The sequence below is a fragment of the Schistocerca serialis genome, chromosome 2, assembly GCF_023864345.2.
Source record: "Schistocerca serialis cubense isolate TAMUIC-IGC-003099 chromosome 2, iqSchSeri2.2, whole genome shotgun sequence".
NCBI classification, from domain to species: Eukaryota; Metazoa; Arthropoda; class Insecta; order Orthoptera; family Acrididae; genus Schistocerca; species Schistocerca serialis.
The window spans coordinates 631,248,258-631,266,581 of NC_064639.1; the positions used below are offsets into that span (position 1 = coordinate 631,248,258).

The window sequence follows — 18,324 nt, forward strand, 5'->3', positions numbered from 1 at the left end:
TCCAAAACAGGTCTTCCTACCAGACGACGTCTAACGAATACACTGCATAAAAGAAAAGGTGGCATAAATTGTGACAGAATTCCTAAACGTCATGGACGAGTATCCATTAGGAAATGTATTGACTAGGGCGCCAGATATTCCATGGAAATCTAGTCATTCCAACTCCCTGCTAGAAGAGAATCTGAGAAAATTTTTCATCTCTTTATGTATCGTCGTAGACACTACGAATATAAAATTAAGCTCATGAATGCTGGCACAGATACATACGTGCAATCAGCTGCCTACGCTCCGTCCATGAACGGAGCGGGAGAGACCTGATTATAAGCGAATAACAAAATCCGCACTCTTCTGATATATACAAGACAGCGTTATATTATTGGACTAGTCTTTAACATACACTGACGGAGAATAATCGCAACACCAAAAGTAATTAACACAAAGTAATTAAATTTCCGGAATACATATGACTTGGCAACATATGTAAGTGATTTTCTTCTTAAAATCACAGATTGATACAAGCGCGAGGTAAGCCACTGCAAATGTGATATACTGGTACATTAATGAATGAAATAGTGCGTACGTTTTTCAGATGTCTGCTAGTCCTGTTAACTCAGACGGGAAGTGGGTTCAAAAATGGTTCAAATGGCTCTGAGCACTATGGGACTTAACTTCTGAGGTTATCAGTCGCCTAGAACTTAGAACTAATTAAACCTAACTAACCTAAGGACATCATCACATCCATGCCCGAGGCAGGATTCGAACCTGCGATCTTAGTGGTCGCATGGTTCCAGACTATAGCGTCAACTGTGGTTCCCGGCCGGCCGGCAAATGGGGTCCAGCTCGGTATTCACCTAGTGGGACGAGGAAACCATTGCGATATATATGTATATATATATATATATATATATATATATATATATATATATATATATATATATCAAAGAGTAAAACTGTTTAGATTGCGCAGTGACTAGTATAAATGATCAGTGGCATGTCTACATCTCCTTGCTTCAAGATTTGAGCCGTACTGCTTTATTAGATTTTCAGAGGTTTTTTTGATAGAAAAAGAATCTTCCTTTCGAGCCTGTGCCTAAATCGCGTTGTACTAATTTTAAAAAAGCGTTATGGTCTATTTGTAGCAACTTACTTTTTTACTAGCACTTTCACTTCTCACTGTATATTTAACAAGTACTGCCCTTAAAAAGTGTGTGACATATCAGCTCAGCTGTAATGGCGAGTCGTGGCCGGTAACATTCGTGGACACACGTCTTTCCGTTTCCTCGGCTCTATTACACCGAATGAGGAAAAAATGAACGGTGCTGTATGATAACCCGACTTTTTGACAACGGTTGCTGAAATAGCGTTGATAATAAATGTGTCAGAGCTAACAGTAATACAGGTTTCCAAGTACAAGGAAAGTCAATCTGTTGTTTGTTGCTGCAGCTACAGTTCGTGGAACGGAAAGAGAGGACGGGAACGGTACGATAACATTCGATGATGTCAGCGGTAGTTTAAACATATATAAATGAAAATGTAAGACAGAGAGCAGTAGTATTTCTTAGCGACTACAATGAAGGCTGCTCTGTTGTTTGTTGCTGGTAAGTATTGGCAGAGTTTATAAATTTTCCTTCACGATTAACTTTTTTTCTTGCCCTCTTTTTATATAATTTCTGAGGTTGTAGTTAGCTTGAAAGTCTATTTTTACACTCTGCGAAGAATTGTTCACTGCCACAATTGGTGACGTAATAGAAATGGGGAGCAGCTTTGTTAATCAACATGGTTCTACGAAAAACTTTCCATTTGTTTGCGATCTTGAGCAGTGCCAGCGCGTAGATTCTCGACGAAAAGTGTTGGTGTTGTCTATACTAACAATTTCAGTCCTCTGAGAGGACTCGAACAATTACCAATGTTAAGCGTCACATATGTACCTATGAATAGCTAACTAGGATTGGTAGCGAGCAGTAGACGGAAGGTTAGTAGTGCCACGTGAACTCGAAAATAGCGGGAAAGAGTCTATAACACATTTTACAGGCTTGGAAACCGAAAGGGACAACGCAAGATAGGTATAGATGGACACAAAACTTGTTCATCTTCACTACTGTGAAACACATAAAGTCTATTTAAGCTGCTTGGTATCTCGAATCATCCACAGAATGCAATAAACTAATAAGTAAACAAATGAGACCACATTAATTTGTTGCTGTATAGCAGCATAAATAATCTTCGTATTGTAATGTGACACATGTAATCACTGTCCCATAGTAAATGGAAACAAGGCATCTATTCCGAATATCAATGCTGATAAAGTGTAGAGAGTTACGAGCTAATCGTTACCATACCAGTGTTGACTGTATGCAACAATAACATAAATGTAAAAGAATGGAAATAAATAAAGTTTTACTGTAGGTAGCAGTAACTGGATACGCCAATGTTGTCTGGATGACTTCAGATTGCAGAATAGGAAGGTCGCCAGCTCCAAAACGGGTAAAAGTTACATTTGGTAAATAGCTAATCACACAAATACTGGACAAGAAAGATAATGCGGCAAATAGATAAAATCCCATTGCGCGAGCCTCGATGTAGAAAACAAGTGTAACATGCACACTGAAGCCTTTAATCTGGCATGCAATAATGTTAATTATAATTGTGCAACGACAAGCAACACTCCATAGAAAATATACTGTATTACGTAACTCATCATAGTGCTGTCTGTTTGAAAATATATTTAATCTGATCAGAAAAGGCTATTATTCTTTACCGGTTACTTTGAAAACGATGCCGCAGAAACTGTCATTCATGCCAACAATTACTTTTCAATACTAACGTTTCGTAGACGTATGCAGGTAATGTCATTTACAGAACACAACATAAAATCGTAAAATAGCCAGCATACTTATATCACTGAAATATGAGTTACACTTAAATCACTTCTAGTTTGAACTGTTTGTCTGCAATACTGTAGTTGTGCAGTAACTGCAGATGCTACAGCTTTTTATTAAAATGATTATTTTATTGAAAATCAGTTGTAACTTTAAATGAATCTGTTTTCTTTTTACTATTTCTTGTAGTCATGCCTTTCTGGGGAAGTTATTGTGTGAGGGTAGTACGCTGTTGATGGTTAACGAGCTGGGTATTTCAAGTTTTCTTTGACCAGTCTCCCAAAAAGCAACTATTACGCTTGCATGCCTATAACAGAGCTACGAAAATACTGGCTGAATCTTACTTTGCGATACGTTGTTTGTTGTACGATGTAATCCTTATTAAGAAATTCACTATCGACAGTACGCTCTTCTTGATTAGTTGGCAGCTTGAATAAAATTTATGCACAGAGCAGTCTTGTTTAATTTTCAACATCCATAACAATCTCCGTCTGGCATTTGTGCGCCGACACATACGTCTGTACCACACCACAGATGCTTCGCTCCTCATCTCAGCTATCTTCTAGGAGTGCATGTTATCGCGCCAACGATGTTATTTTTCTATGAAATATATTCCTTGTGTTAGTTCAGCATAATTTTCTTGACACTTCCAGCGTATTTACTACAACGATCTGCATAATTATTTCTTACGCATTCATCCGGCACATATTACATTTTGATAAAATCTAATTACTGACAATATTCATAAATACATACAGTTACAAAAAAAATGTTATAAACATATGAAAGGAAGTAGCTGAGGCATCGGGTCCTATTACATTCGATCTGCATTCATCGCTAAAGGACGTGGTGTTCGCTATTCACTGTTAGTGACAACAGGTTTCCATTATGTTGGCAGTTGCAGGGAAAAAAGTACAACGTAAATGTTTTTCACAATCTGTTCATAATACACTTCCTTGTTGTACACTTGAAATTATCATTCCAACTGTCGTTTTTTTTCCATTAAGAGCGATATGTTGAGTTATATTTGCAATTAGATACCGAAAACAGTCTCTTGTAGTGGTACAGTATGTCTTAAAATATACTACGCAAATGTCACAAATGTGCGGTATTCTCCTGCTACAGTTTCCCTAATATTTAATGTACATAGGGGACTACCAGTCAACACAGCACGATACATTATCAAGTGGCAGAGTTGTGACACGAGTCAGCAGAGTTGCACTGCATCTCGGTATTGTAAAGCCAGCACCTGCCTGAGTCACAGTACCAGACAGTAGTATCAGAGTGCTAGATAGTGAAGTGGCACTAACAGGCAGTGGACAAAGTTACAAGCTGTTCATTGTTTTCTGCAGCACTGGTCGCAGTTGCGGTGGTCCAAGGACAACCAGAGGAGGCGACCACTGCCGCCAGCCAGGGTCAGGAACAGCCGTCCGCCACCAACCCGGCTGTGAGAACATTGGTGGCAGCGTCGTATGCGGAAGAAGACGAGGATACCATTTGTGTCCAGGCAGACAACAAGTTCTACTTGTATGCTAATTCACTGAAGCTGTATTCTTGCTACAACCTGCTACCGAAGGGTACGTTACTTTAATTAACACGATTTTCTATGCAATATTGACAAGATAACCACAGACTGCCAACCCTTAACTCCCGAGAAGACTTTTCTGTAACGTATACCACGAGGTGGGGTCTCTGGGACCCCTAGGTTTAAACCGAGATTTAAGGCAAAAATCATTTGAAATTTTTATGCTATATAACATTTATTTTTACAGTTATTTATGTGTTGTTTAAATGCTTCTAGTTTATTTTATTGCACTAAACAAACCTTGCAACATTTTACTATTTATCAAACAAAAGCACATACTTGTGTGTACTTCGTTTAAATAGTACGCATAAATAGACTGTGAGACTACTGAATTTTACATTCTAAGCTGACTGCTGTGGCCGAACGGTTCTAGGTGCTTCAGTCCCTGACTGCGCTGCAGCAACGGTCACAGGTTCGAATCCTGCCTTGGGCATGGATGTGTGTGATGTCCTTAGGTTAGTTGGTTTAAGTAGTTCTGAGTTTAGGGGACTGATGACTTCGGATGTTAAGTCTATAGTGCTTAGCGTCATTTGAACCATATTAAAGTCTGGAAATTATACAATCTCTGTAGCAAATAAATTTCCAAATAAAACTAAATTCCAGGGTTAGCGCATAAAAATTACAACCGATTGATGCATAAAGTAAGTCTACCAAATTGATATACATTGCTGGGAACTACATTTTTATCACCACTCAGAACACATTCGATTGTAACAGACATTTTAAGTATTTTATTGAAGAAACAGACAGATCCCCATCACAACTTTCCTGAAGTTCTTCCTCTGAATGATACTCTTGTTCGATAAAATAACTGTGATCACTGGCTAATGTAAAATGGTCGTCTTTTTAGTTTATTTCTTGATCTATATCACTGACATAGACCGACTAACAATTAAAAAGTTTGAAATGACACATTCGTGAAACACATTTTGAACTTTACGGCATCATGCTGAAGAAAACAAGTACATAGTTCACGAGGCGCAGTCTAGGCGACTCCAACACATATCAGTAACACGTGTCAACAATAAACACAGAAGGCGATAACGCAACTTACAACAAAACATCGTAGGCTTTGCCATTTAAGGAGGGTAGAAGGAGCATTGAAGCATTCCACCACAGCAGGCCTTGGAGAGCGAGTTCGACAATGTTCACGTGGTATAAGTGGCTACACATTGTGAGTCAAGGGTGGTGTAGCGGTAGCATTTTTGATCTCTAATCAAGAAGTCTTCGATCCCGCGTTCGAATCCAGACATTGCTTCAATTTTGATTAGCAATCACCCTTGTTGGCCCCTCTCTTCTAGCATAAGAAGTCACCATCATTCTGCCTTGCCAAAGAAGGCGGAGGAGCAGATATAGGTTCAGGACACTCTTTGGTCCTAGGGGCGGGAAACTGCCCATAAAGGTGGAAGAATCAGCAATGACCAACGGCATGAGCATGTAAAATACAATGGAAATCACTGCATTAAGACACATAACGTGTCACATGTGGCCTGTAATTGAAGAAGTGTCATGATGATCTCTCCATTGGCAAAAGATTCCGGAACAGTCCACCATTCGGATGGGACTAGCAACGGGAAGTTACCATGAGAAAAAGATTGAATAATCAACGAAAGGATAGCGTTCTACGAGTCGGGGCGTGTAACGTCAGGATCTTAAACGTGGTAGTGAAGCTAGAAAATCTGAAAATGGAAATGCAGATGCTCAACTCAGATATAGTAGGGGTTATTTAAGTGAAATGGAAAGGAGACAAGGGTTTCTGGTCAGATGAGTGTAGGCAAAAGAAAATGGTGCAAAGGGACAGGGATTAGTTATGAACAAGAAGGTAGGGCACAGAGTATGTTACTGTGAACAGTTCAGTGACAGGGTTGTTCTTATCAGAATCAGGAGCAAACCAGCACCGACAGCGATAGTTCAGGTATACATACCGACGTCGCAAGCTGAAGATGAAGGAGAAAGTGTATGACGGTATTGCTAGGGTAATAGAGAACGTAAAGGGGGATGAAAATCTAATGGTAATGGGGGACTGGAATGCAGTTGCAGGAGAAGGAGTAGGAGAAAAGGTTACAGGAGAATATGGACTTGGGACAAGCAGTGAGAGAGGAGAAAGACTAACTGAGTTCTGTAACAAGTTTCAGCTAGTATGAGTAATAGCGAATACTCTCTTCAAGAATCACAAGAGGAGGAGGTATACTTGGAAAAGGCCGAGTGATTCGCCAAGATTTCAGTTAGACCACATAATGGTCAGACAGAGATCCCGAAATGAGGTATTGGATTCTAAGGTGTACCCAGGGGCAGATACAGACTCAGATCACAATATGGTAGTAATGAAGAGTAGGCTGAAGTTCAATAAATACGCAAAGAAGTACTAAGGAATGACGAGATACGGTTAAAGTTCTCTACGGCTATAGATACCGCAGTAAGGAATAGATCAATAGGCAGTACAATTGAAGAGGAATGAACATCTCTAAAAAGCCTCAACAATTTTGTAATACTCGTTATACGTCTATACTAAATGGAAGAGGATACAAAATTGGAAAAGTTCAAAACTTAGCAACCAACTGACGTACAAAACGAGTAACTAGGTGAACTGTACAATGCTAAGCAAATGTACCGGACGCCACCTAGTACGATAGATCATCTTGTGATTAAATTCATGCACAAACACACAGAAATAGCAGCAGCAGAGATCTCCAGTGTACTAAGTGATTAATACAGACGATGATGCACCATATTACTAAACAACCGTAGAAGCACTGCAAAAATTATCCAGAATCTGAGGCATTTACAAATAGCAGAAGCCCTCGGGGGAGTATTAGGGAGCCAGTGAAGTCTGAAACCAGGACTTGGTAACAGCACATTAATTGTGTCAGACCAAAATATCGAGTTAGAAGGAGTGGAAAATAGCGCAGTCGAAGTACTAGATGAGATTTCCATTGAATCAGAAATTGTTTCTTCAGCGTGTGGTTAACACGACTTAACGGTTTTGTGTAAGCAAAAGAATGTAGGTATAACCTTCTAATGGACTTCAGAGTCACCTGTAGACGTAATTTAGGAAGAAAAATTAGTCCTGTGTGTGTCTCCTTCGACATTGTGTACTTAAAAGCCCTAGCAGTCGTAAGAATATAAACAATCTGGCTTCATAATCATTTGGGTCAAAGCATTCTACAACAGAAACTATTGAATACTTGGCTTTCCGTGTCCGCCATCGGAAAGTGGCGCTGACCTTACAGTAGCCGGCCTGAGTGGCCGTGCGGTTCTAGGCGGTGCAGTCTGGAACTGCGAGACCGCTATGGTCGCAGGTTCGAATCCTGCCTCGGGCATGGATGTGTGTGATGTCCTTAGGTTAGTTAGGTTTAAGTAGTTCTAAGTTCTAGGGGACTGATAACCTCAGATGTTAAGTCCCATAGTGCTCAGAGCCATTTGAACAGCTGATGTCGCATCACGTCTGGACCGAATATCAGTCGGTGCATAAGTTGACACGGAGAGGAATACGATGATGGGGGTTTTATAGGGCTCAAATGAGCGGTTGTTAGTGACGTTGATAAATATGACCATATATATTTAGAGAGACGGAAACCTATTTCGTAAGAAACTTTCTATAGTCACTGCGCTAAGGACACGGAGGGGACCTTTAATGACTATCGGGCAATGATAACAGCTAGGAGGGACTATGACGCAGTCTAATCGTACAAAATCTGTGGGATAACCGTTCCTCGGAACACAGGGCGACGCGTTTCCTATTCTGTCTCAGGCTGCGGTAAGGATAGGAAGCCGCTAACACGGCGCTTGGCAGCAGTTACGAGGCTTGCACCACCATCTCGTAACTACAGTCACCGCCTATTAACACATGTCTTCATAAATATTAGGGTCCAGAGCAAACAAGGTACTTCCCACTCCATTGAAGGAAAGCCTGTTCAAAACGCGTGAACGAGTTAGGTACTTACTGTTCTGGGGAGGTGGTAAATCAATACGAGATCCCAAAGACCTGTCACTGGTACATATGGAAAAGACATTGTCTGTAGTGCATCTGTCTCGCATCTCCCACATTCGCAATGTTATGCGGTCATAACATAATCTTTCTACAACGCTGAAAATGGAATCCATGCAGTGTACGAGGCCCGTTTTATAAGTAACGTTTTGCCACAACGCGGCCCCAGCGCTGCGGTCGGCATGCTGCGCATGCGCACTGCGTACCTACATTTGTTGTCTATGCACCGACGCCATTACAGTCTGATTCTTCCTTGTTTACGTTGTGTACTGAGTGTTTAAGATGCCTCCGATAATCGTCAGTCCCGCTGACTGTGAAGTATGGGGTGTTATAAGATTCCTTATTGCTTAAGGCCTAAATGCGATCGATATTCATCTTCAGATCTGTGAGTTTACAGAGAAAAATTTATGAGTGATGGAATGATAAGAAAGTGAATGAGAACATTTAAAGATGGCCGCACAAATGTGCAAGATGAACAACAGAGTGGGCGTCCTTTGGTCGTTAATGGAAGTTTGGTGCAGAAAGTGGACAATAAGGTGAGAGAAAACAGACGCTTTACGATTTCCACCTTGCGGGATGACGTTCCTAATGTTTCTTGTAGTGTTTTTAATGCCATTGTGAACGAGCACTTTAATTACCGAAAACTGCGCGCACATTTGTACCGAAAATGTTGACAGATGTACACAAAACCAAACGTTTAGACAGTACATTGACTTTTCTTGAGCGGTACCACAACGATGGTGATGATTTCTTAAGCCAAATTATTATGGGTGATGAAATTTGGGTGGCCTAAGTCTCACCAGAATCAAAGCAACAGTCCATGGAATGGCGGCATTCAGATTCACCCAGAAAAAAGAAGTTTAAGCAAACAATTTATGCCTGGAAAATAATGTGCACAGGTTTTTGGGACAGAAAAGGAGTATTTCTTGTGGAATTTCTGCCCCATAATGCGAAAATCAGTGCAGCAGCTAACTGTAAGACATTCCACAATCTGCGCCGTTCAGTTCAGAACAAAAGACGTGGCAAGTTCAGCAACGGTATTATTTTGCTGCAAGACAATGTCTGTCCGCATGTGGCGAATCAGACCAAAGATAACATCACATCTTTTCGATGGGAAAGTCTAGATCATCCCCTGTACAGCCATATTCTGGTGCCCAGTGACTACCATCTGTTCCTGTGCTTGAAGAAACACCTGGGCGGTGTTCAAGACCTGACGAAGTCAAAACAGTGGTGATGCAGTGGTTAAAAAGTGAGGCGGCAGACTCTCTGGGGAGGTTATTCAAAAACTGGTACAACGTTATGACAAGGGCCTCAATATTGACGGAAATTATTTATAAAAGTAGATTAAGGTACAGGGTTTCATGTAAAAATAGAATTATTGAGATATATTACCACGTCATTTTTTAATTTCAAACGGTACTTACTTAAAAAACACGCCTTGTATATCCGCAGCTCGTCGTCTCGCGGTTCTCGTTTCCCGAGCACAGGGTACCAGGCTCGCTTCCCGGAGGGGTCAGGAATTTTCACATGCCCTGAGATGACTGGGGGTTATTGTGTCGTCTTCATAATTATCATTCATCCCTGTTACGTTCGAAGGAAGGCAACGGCAAGCCACCTCCATTATGACCTTGCCTAGTACGGTGGTGCAGGTCTCCCGCATCGTTCCCCTATGCTCTGTCAAGAAGCATGGGAATGTATTTCTTTTTCATGCCATACAAGATATGCGTTGCCTTATCACTGTGTTACCAATAGTAAATATGAAATATCATATAATTCTATTAATGATTTCTAGCTCTATTAAAACATATTTCCTTCTGTTTGTTGTAGTTTACGTGGTGAAACCAAAGAGTCTATGTAAACCAACCCTGTCAGACTGTCCCACGAACTAGAAGCATTGCAAGTCTGTCGGCTCATCCTGCAGGAGCTAACTAGCCTGTGATTGAGTGAAGACCAGATGGCTGGACTGCTCACTGAGGACATCTACAATTTCCAGAGAACACCAGAAATTCCAACAGCGTCAGAACTTACCTCTTTTTCTAACAACAAAAACCGGTGGAATCAACTAAACCTCCTTTATGATAGTTTCCGATGGCAATAGATCAGCTATACATTTAGAACTGACTGCAAAATTTAGTATTAAAAACGTGGTTTTGCCTGTTTTTTGTCTTCCTGTTGGCCTTGTAATAGTTGTAATCTGACACAGTAAACTGTGGTTTCATGTCGTCAACTGTTATATTTCAATCATAGAATACATTTCCTTACCTGTAGCTTCACACAAATACTGGCGAACTATAACTGTGTATTAAACATACAAAATGCAGTTCATCTACTCATGCAAACCTCGTACCATCCCAATACCCAGTTCCGACCTTAACACATTCGCTGGATCGAGGACCCCGGTGCCTACAGTAGAGACTTACGACTGAGACAGTGGCTTGGCCTTATCATTCCTGGATAATGCGTGAAATATTTGCAACACAGAGTACTGAAACCTGGTTGGTAGGTACTCAGAGAGTACGCAGGACAAGGCTATGATTGTGGGTGGGGCCATAAACAGTTACTGTGAGTTGCACAATCAAACACACAACTTTATTATTCTAAGAACCACTTAGTTACGAATTGCTTTAAAAGATCACAATTAGACAGTACGGCTGAAAGCGTAGTTAAAGAAAACTTGAGATGCTTTCGGGGCAGAAGGCCCAAAACCACACCAAAGAAAAGAACGGCTAAAGGCCTGGCTTAGAAATCAAAAGCAATCAAAAACAGAAGGTAAAACTTTTTAAAAAGAAACATGCAGTGGAAAACAGTTAGCTGCTGAAGGCCTACACTACACGTCGTAAGGAAAACTATAATTAAAACACATTAATAATTTCCTTTTTAAATTTACAACTGAATGGCTGAATGCCCAATTAAAGAAATATTAACTTATTGCATGGGTGAAGGCCAGAAACAAATTTGAAACAATGGCTAAAGCCCTGAACAACAAGTCAGAAAAACAATTTAAAATAAACCCCTTCCTTCATATAAAAAATTTTCCTTTAAAGAATACACATGGCTGAATGCCTTATTAAAAGGTGTTTACGTAAATTCTCGGTGGAAGTCTACACATAACACATCGAACAACTAATGGCTTAGGGCCCGGATTACAAACAATTTCAGATAGAAAAAATTTTAAGGAAGAAAATAAAATCAATCTTCAGAATTTTAATTTAAGAAGGATTAAGGTCATTATGTAAAATTTAAAAAAGAACTGAATTAATACACAGCCAAAGACCAAGCACAATACTTCAAACCAAAATTAAAATCACGATCTAAAACAAAGAGAACAAATGGTGCTCAGAAGCGTTCCAAGGGTCGGCCTGAGAAGGCAGATCAAACGTAGGGTGAGGTGAGACAGACAACCAATAGTTGAAGTTAAATAATCCAATGGCAACCCAAACTAGGGATGGCCCAAGGACCAACCAACAATTTAACCAATTCCCTTTTGTCCGACCAATGGCACAATGATGGAAAATATCAGACGAGGACGAGGATAAGAAGAAAAACTTTAATTTAAGATAGCTGAAGGTCTTTATGTAAAATTTAAAAAAGAACTGAATTAATACACCGCCGAAGACCTCGCAAAGCAGTTCAAACTAAAATGTCTCCTACAGCTTTAGAAATTGGCGTTTGAAAACAGCCAAGGTAACAATAACCGCTCTAGGAAAATATGAACCAAACAACTTAAAAGGCTGTCGAACTACATGCCATGCCGGACAGCATCAACACAATGAGGAAAGGCACATTGCTGGAAAAGTACGCTAAGGATCAGGACAGGTAAGTGGGACGTTAATGGCCACAGGAGAGAAAATACCGCTAGTGCACTTCACTGGTAAGTAACAGTCAATTTAATAATTAATCACAATACAGGAAGACAGCTGCAAGATTTCGCTGACACCAACACATAATATGTTGCTGCTAGCCCGAATGGCCCAGGGAGCAACAACCCGCAAATCAACAAACAGATGTCACAATAGCTGAGGATTCGTAACAGGTTAACTGATCACTCAATTTCAGCGTCCAGGTTCGGTGGGCAAAGAACTTTGTCGCTCTCGCAGATAGCGCCTCACGATCCGACAGTGCGTGCATGCCGCCAGCAGTCCCGGCCTGGCCTCGCGCCCCGGGGAGTTCCTCGCTGCTCCGTCCCAACTGACTGACCAGCATGCAGCACGCAGACAGCATTAAAATAGCTGCTCAGTCAAAACCACACAAGCTACACACTGTTCCACGAAACACTTCCACTAACAACTCGAACAATACTAAAACCATTCGATCGATAAGCGCTGCTGCTGCCACTCACAGGCAGGCAAGCCAGCAACTTAATAACGCCAGTAAATCGAATAAGAAACGGGACGGCAGAACCGCGAAGACAAGATGTCAAGCAATAAACGGCACGTACACGAGCCGCGCACGGCTCAAATACAAGGTGTCTTCTCTCGCTGTTCTGTCTGGCGGTTCAAGGCGGAAAGTAAAACAGTTTTACTGTAAGGTTACAAAGTAATCTGTGAAATACCGCTCCAAGACGCAAGTTTGCATTATCGCTATAAAAAAAAGTTATAGTGTGCCATCTCAACATAAATACCATAAACATAAATACCAAAGCGTGCGAAAAAGTAATGCCCACGAATTATACATGTGAAAAATCTAAAAGCTTTTTAAATAAATTAAACTTTATTAGCATTCTCCATCTTTATTCTCCGTGTCTACACACTTATATCTTATCATAGTCACCACAACGACGAACAACTTTCTACCAACGAGACACCAGTTTCCTGATACTGCCATTGTAGAATGACTGACTTTGTTAAAACAGCCACAACGTTACCTCTGCCTGCACTCCCTCGTCACTATCAAAGTGAAATCCGTAAAAGTGTTCAAGTTCGGGAACCAAATGAAAATCGGGTGTGGCCAAGCTAGGATTGTATGGAGGATGAACGATGATTTGAACTCAAGGTGTACGGTTGTTGCAGATATCCTCATGTTTAAGAAAAGAGTGCCCCATGTTTGGAAGAACTCTCCGAATTCGTATTTTCAGTTTTGTGAGGGATTACCAAACGCCACTTCTGACTCACCGACATAGCTATGCTGCACACAACCATTCTACACGCTGTGTTTAGGTAACCTCTACCAGCAGAGGACTGCAACTTGCGCCAGAGAAACGTGAAAGTCGACCAACTAATACGCGATATGTAAAACTGCGACTGGTATTTTGCACGCAATATAAAATTCGTAGGCATACCTTTGAGCACGCCTTCACACATCACGTTTTTATCAGTAACGTACATCTACATCTACGTGATTACTCTGCTATTCACAATAAAGCGCTTGGCCGAGGGTTCAATAAACCACCTGCAAGCTGTCTCTCTGCCGTTCCACTGTCGAATGATGCGAGGGGAAAACGAGCGCTTAAATTTTTGTGTGCCAGACCTGATTTCTCTTATTTTATCGTGATGATCATTTCTCCCTATGTAGGTGGCTGCCAACAGAACGTTTTTGGAATCGGAGTGGAAAACTGGTCATTGAAATTTCATGAGAAGATCCCGTCGCAACGAAAAACGCCTTTGTTTCAATGATTGCCAATACATTTCACGTATTATGTCTGTGACACTATCTCCCCTATTTCGCGATAGTACAAAACGAGGTGCCATTCTTTGTACTTTTTCGATGTCATTCGTCAGTCCCACCTGATGCGGATCCCACACCGCACACCAATACTCCAGAATAGGGCGGACAAGCGTGGTGTAAGCATAGTTGACCTACTACACCCTCTAAATGTTCTGCCAATGAATCACAGTCTTTGGTTTGCTCTACCCATAACATTGTCTATGAGATTATTCCAATTTAGGTTATTTGTAATTGTAGTAACTAAGTATTTAGTTGAATTATTAACCTTCAGATTTGTGTGACTTATCGCATACTCGAATTATTTAGTACTCATGTGAATAACTTCACACTTTTCTTTATTCAGTGTCAATTGCCTCCATTCGCTGCATACAGATATCTCAATCATTTTGTCATTCGATTTGGTCATCTGATGACTTTACAAGACGGTATATGACACCATCGTCTGAAAACAATCTCATAGGGCTACTCAGATTGTCTCTCATGTCGTTAATATAGGTCAGGAACAATTGAGGGCCTCAAACACTTCCTTGGGGAACACCGGATATTACTTCTGTTTTACTCGATGACTTTCCGTCTATTACTACAAAATGCGATCTTTCTGACAGGAAATCACGAATCCAGTCGCACAACTGAGGCGATATTTCATAGGCACGCTGTTTGGTTAGAAGACGCTTGTGAGGAACGGTGTTGAAAGGCTTCCGGAAATCTAAAAATATGGAATCAATTTTACATCCCCTTTCGATAGCAATCATTACTTCACGACTATAACGAGCTAGTTGTGTTTCACAAGAACGATGTTTTCTGGATATGTGTCAACAAATCGTTTTCTTCTATGTAATTTGTAATGTTCCAAAACCCTACCGCAAATCGACGTTAGTGACATGGGCCTGTAATTCAGCGGATTACTCCTATTTTCCTTTTTGGGTATTAGTGTGACTTGAGGAATTTTCCAGTCTTTAGGTACGGAACTTTCTGTGAGCGAGCGGTTGTACGTAACAGCTAATTGTGGAAATTTTGCATCAGCATACTCTGAAAGGAATCTAACTGGTATTCAATCTGGACTGGAGACCTTGCCTTTATTAAGTGATTTAAGCTGCTTTGTTACACCGAGGATATCTACTTCTATGTTTCTCACCTTGGCAGTTGTTCTTGACTGGAATGCAGTAGGTAGTTGTTCTTGATTGCAATTCAGTAATATATTATTTCTTATCTAGTGCGAAACCATTTTGCGCAGTAAATGTTAATTTCATTTGTTGAAGTGGTTTTTCGATTAGTGTACACTGACTTACGAATTTCAGTTAATAAGAGCATTAATATAATTAGAAAATGCATACACCTTTAATTGTAATATTAACACTGGGGTCAATATGATCCCATAAGCAACTGGAAACATATAACACTTGTTTTCGAAACTATTATTTTCAAACCACATGACTTTGTCCCTCGAAGTCATTTTTATCCAGTGTTTTGAACAGTTTCGTATTTACATCACACCACTACTTAAGTGTCGTGTTTCCACTGAGGGCCACTGGAGTCAATATGACACCAATCTAAACTATTTTTCGTTTCTTGAATGTAGTATCTCTGAAATTGGGAATGTGACTTATGTTGGAACAGCTGTAATGTATGTTTTCATTTTAGTTCATAAAAATACTGTTAATATATTGCGTGTAAATCTCTTGGGTTCTTCATAACCCCAGTGGTACGCAGTGAAAGAAACATACGAGTATCTTCCGGGAAAGACGAGCTCAGGTCAGCAAGCCACAAGAAAAAATAAAAAATTACCACATTTGCGTTTTATTATTTCTGATAACCAGGAAGTAGAGGCGAAGAACGCTAGAGAGTAGAAATTTCGCTTGACAGAGCAAACAGAAGCCTACTCGATCGCTAACAGGGATGAAAATCTTCGTGAATCGCGCAGTATATTACAACACCCCTACTTGTATCGGAATTTATTTACCAGGTAAGCAAGATCATTGCCGTTGTAGTTCTTCTCGCTTCGTTATTGGTAAAGTTTCCCTTTCTCATCTTCACATTACCCAGTTATATCTTATATTCCTTTTCAGAAGGGAATCTGATAATGTCTGATTGGTACAGGAATGTGGGGATAAGATTATCTTCGAATACATATCGATACATCAAAACTGAGTATCAGCGCAATCTACAAAATGATGACATGAAAGAATTTTTTTTTCAGAACAGTATTGAGAACACTAATACGCTATGAAACGACAATCTGTTAGGTTTTGATAGTATAATGACTGTCATCATCGTTGATGTTGCTCCTGTAATTCATCATGATGGATTGGATGCTGCACCCTGGATTAGTTTCTTATTTTGCTTTTCCATTCGGTGAAATTCCACGGGAAACGAGCGAAAATGCCTCCAGCCTCACGAGACAATAAATCATTTACGTAAAATAGCCTTTTTTACATTGTTCTTTTTCTACAAGTAAAGCTGAAAATTCATTATTGGAAGTATTACTTATAAGAAATAAAACCGTTAATACAGAAAGTTCGATGCTGTGTGAGTATCCACTGTCTTATTCTTCGGTATTGGTTATAGGAAACTACTTTGTTTTGATCGATTGCGTTTTATTTTAGTATCAAACGTAAATCTCAAAGGGCTACAAAACAGTTCCGATGCTTAATAGGAGTATCCAAAAGCACACAGGATGAAGAAAAAGTACCACACTTGGTTGTCAGTATGCGGTTCCTCATCTCGGTCTACTCAAACTTAGTCCCATTTGTCTGTTTAACAGGAATGCGATTTAGAAAACGAGGCTCTGGCGACGCTGTAACTGCAAGCAGCGTGGTCGAGAACACACAGCACGGACTCTGCGCAGAGCCGCAGCTGCCCCTTAGCCCAGTGAGACAAGCCAGTGCTGTGGGGAATAAATATTCAGACTCAAGAAACATTCTTTTTTTAGAGTTAAAGCATCAAACTGTATCCACTTTACACCTCCACAATGCGGTATCTTTTGTATTCTTTTCTGTCACTGTTATCTACATTTAGACATATAACATGAACTTCTTACCGCTTTGTTTCGTTCATGAAACAAATAGAGCCAACAGAAAGTAATAATTGATACAATACCGTCGTCTGTATTAATGAGGCACAGGAAACACAATAGGCAGGCTACACTAGACTGCTCATGTGCCACACGCAATAACTTCTTTCTGTACATTTGTCATCCAGGCTCATCTTCACAGAATACACATGTGAGCAACGTTGAAAGAGGCCACCTCGCAATGGCAAACACTTCACCAGTCTCTCGATCATACTTTGCTGGATCCTACACAACCCAAAAACGTGATCCTTTAAGTGCCCATACCGATAAAAATCTGGTCCGGAGAATGTGAAGGCCAGAACATTGAATCTGTACGACTAATCCATTTCGCTGGAAAATTTTCACTTAAATAGTTATGCACATTGATCCCAAAGCGTAGCAGTGCACCATCATGCTGAAGCAGTAGCTGTCGCCGAACACCAAGTTGAACGTTTTCTAATGAGTCAGGCAATGTGTTCCAAAAAGTTGTACAATACAAGAGCACATTCAACTTGTCCATCATAGGTAAGGGCCCGAAAGAAATACTCTTACGAATCTAGCCCATAGGTTTACGCCAAAGCGTGCCTGAATGCCACGTTCATAGGTGACACTTGGGCTGAGTTCCAATCAATAATGACAGTACATGACACGTTAATAATAAAATGTGCATTATCTTCCACTTGGTGCAAATGTCATTCACAAAACTGCGAGCGTCGAGTGCGGGCGTCTGGTCGCTGGATGTTGAGTTAATGTGTTGACATATAAAAGCAGTTTGTCGTGTGACAGTTCAAAAACATATCAGGAACTGCCTTCCAATGTCACGGGTACTTTGCCTGGGTGGTTGGTGAATGGACTCAAGAACTGCATCCTCTTTTGGTAGAGTACTTTTACTCCTTGGACGACCTCTGACCATCACTTGTGGACGAAGATTACCAGTTTTCCAAAGGCGTTGCTGAGAGCGAAAAAGGAAAGGAATCATATCGACGTATTCATCGTTTGTGTACTGCATCGGGAGGCTGCTCTACATGAATTTGGCAGGACCAATTATGGTTGTGCGCTGCGCGGTTAGTGGACATACGTTTACAGTTTACTGGATCCCATTGTCATGTGGTGGGCTATTGTAAAGTGGCAAAATGATGTACTGCTTTTAAACAACGAG

The 18,324-nt window shown here is 40.6% G+C and overlaps 1 protein-coding gene across 1 annotated transcript; it reads left to right on the forward strand.

Annotated features, from left to right (window-relative positions):
* Positions 1–1,502: 1,502 nt before the first annotated feature.
* LOC126457697 (uncharacterized) lies at positions 1,503–10,679 on the forward strand. The gene is made up of 3 exons (XM_050094229.1): positions 1,503–1,598; positions 4,232–4,456; positions 10,280–10,679. The coding sequence occupies exons 1-3, from the start codon at positions 1,571–1,573 to the stop codon at positions 10,339–10,341; spliced, it is 315 nt and encodes a 104-aa protein (XP_049950186.1). The 5' UTR covers positions 1,503–1,570; the 3' UTR covers positions 10,342–10,679.
* Positions 10,680–18,324: the final 7,645 nt, after the last annotated feature.

Excerpts from the sequence above, each read along its gene's own strand:
- LOC126457697 (XM_050094229.1), top strand. The coding sequence starts at position 1,571 with ATGAAGGCTGCTCTGTTGTTTGTTGCTG. Across the intron at positions 1,599-4,231 it reads TGCTCTGTTGTTTGTTGCTG|CACTGGTCGCAGTTGCGGTG; the intron begins GTAAGTATTGGC and ends TGTTTTCTGCAG. Across the intron at positions 4,457-10,279 it reads CTACAACCTGCTACCGAAGG|TTTACGTGGTGAAACCAAAG; the intron begins GTACGTTACTTT and ends TGTTTGTTGTAG.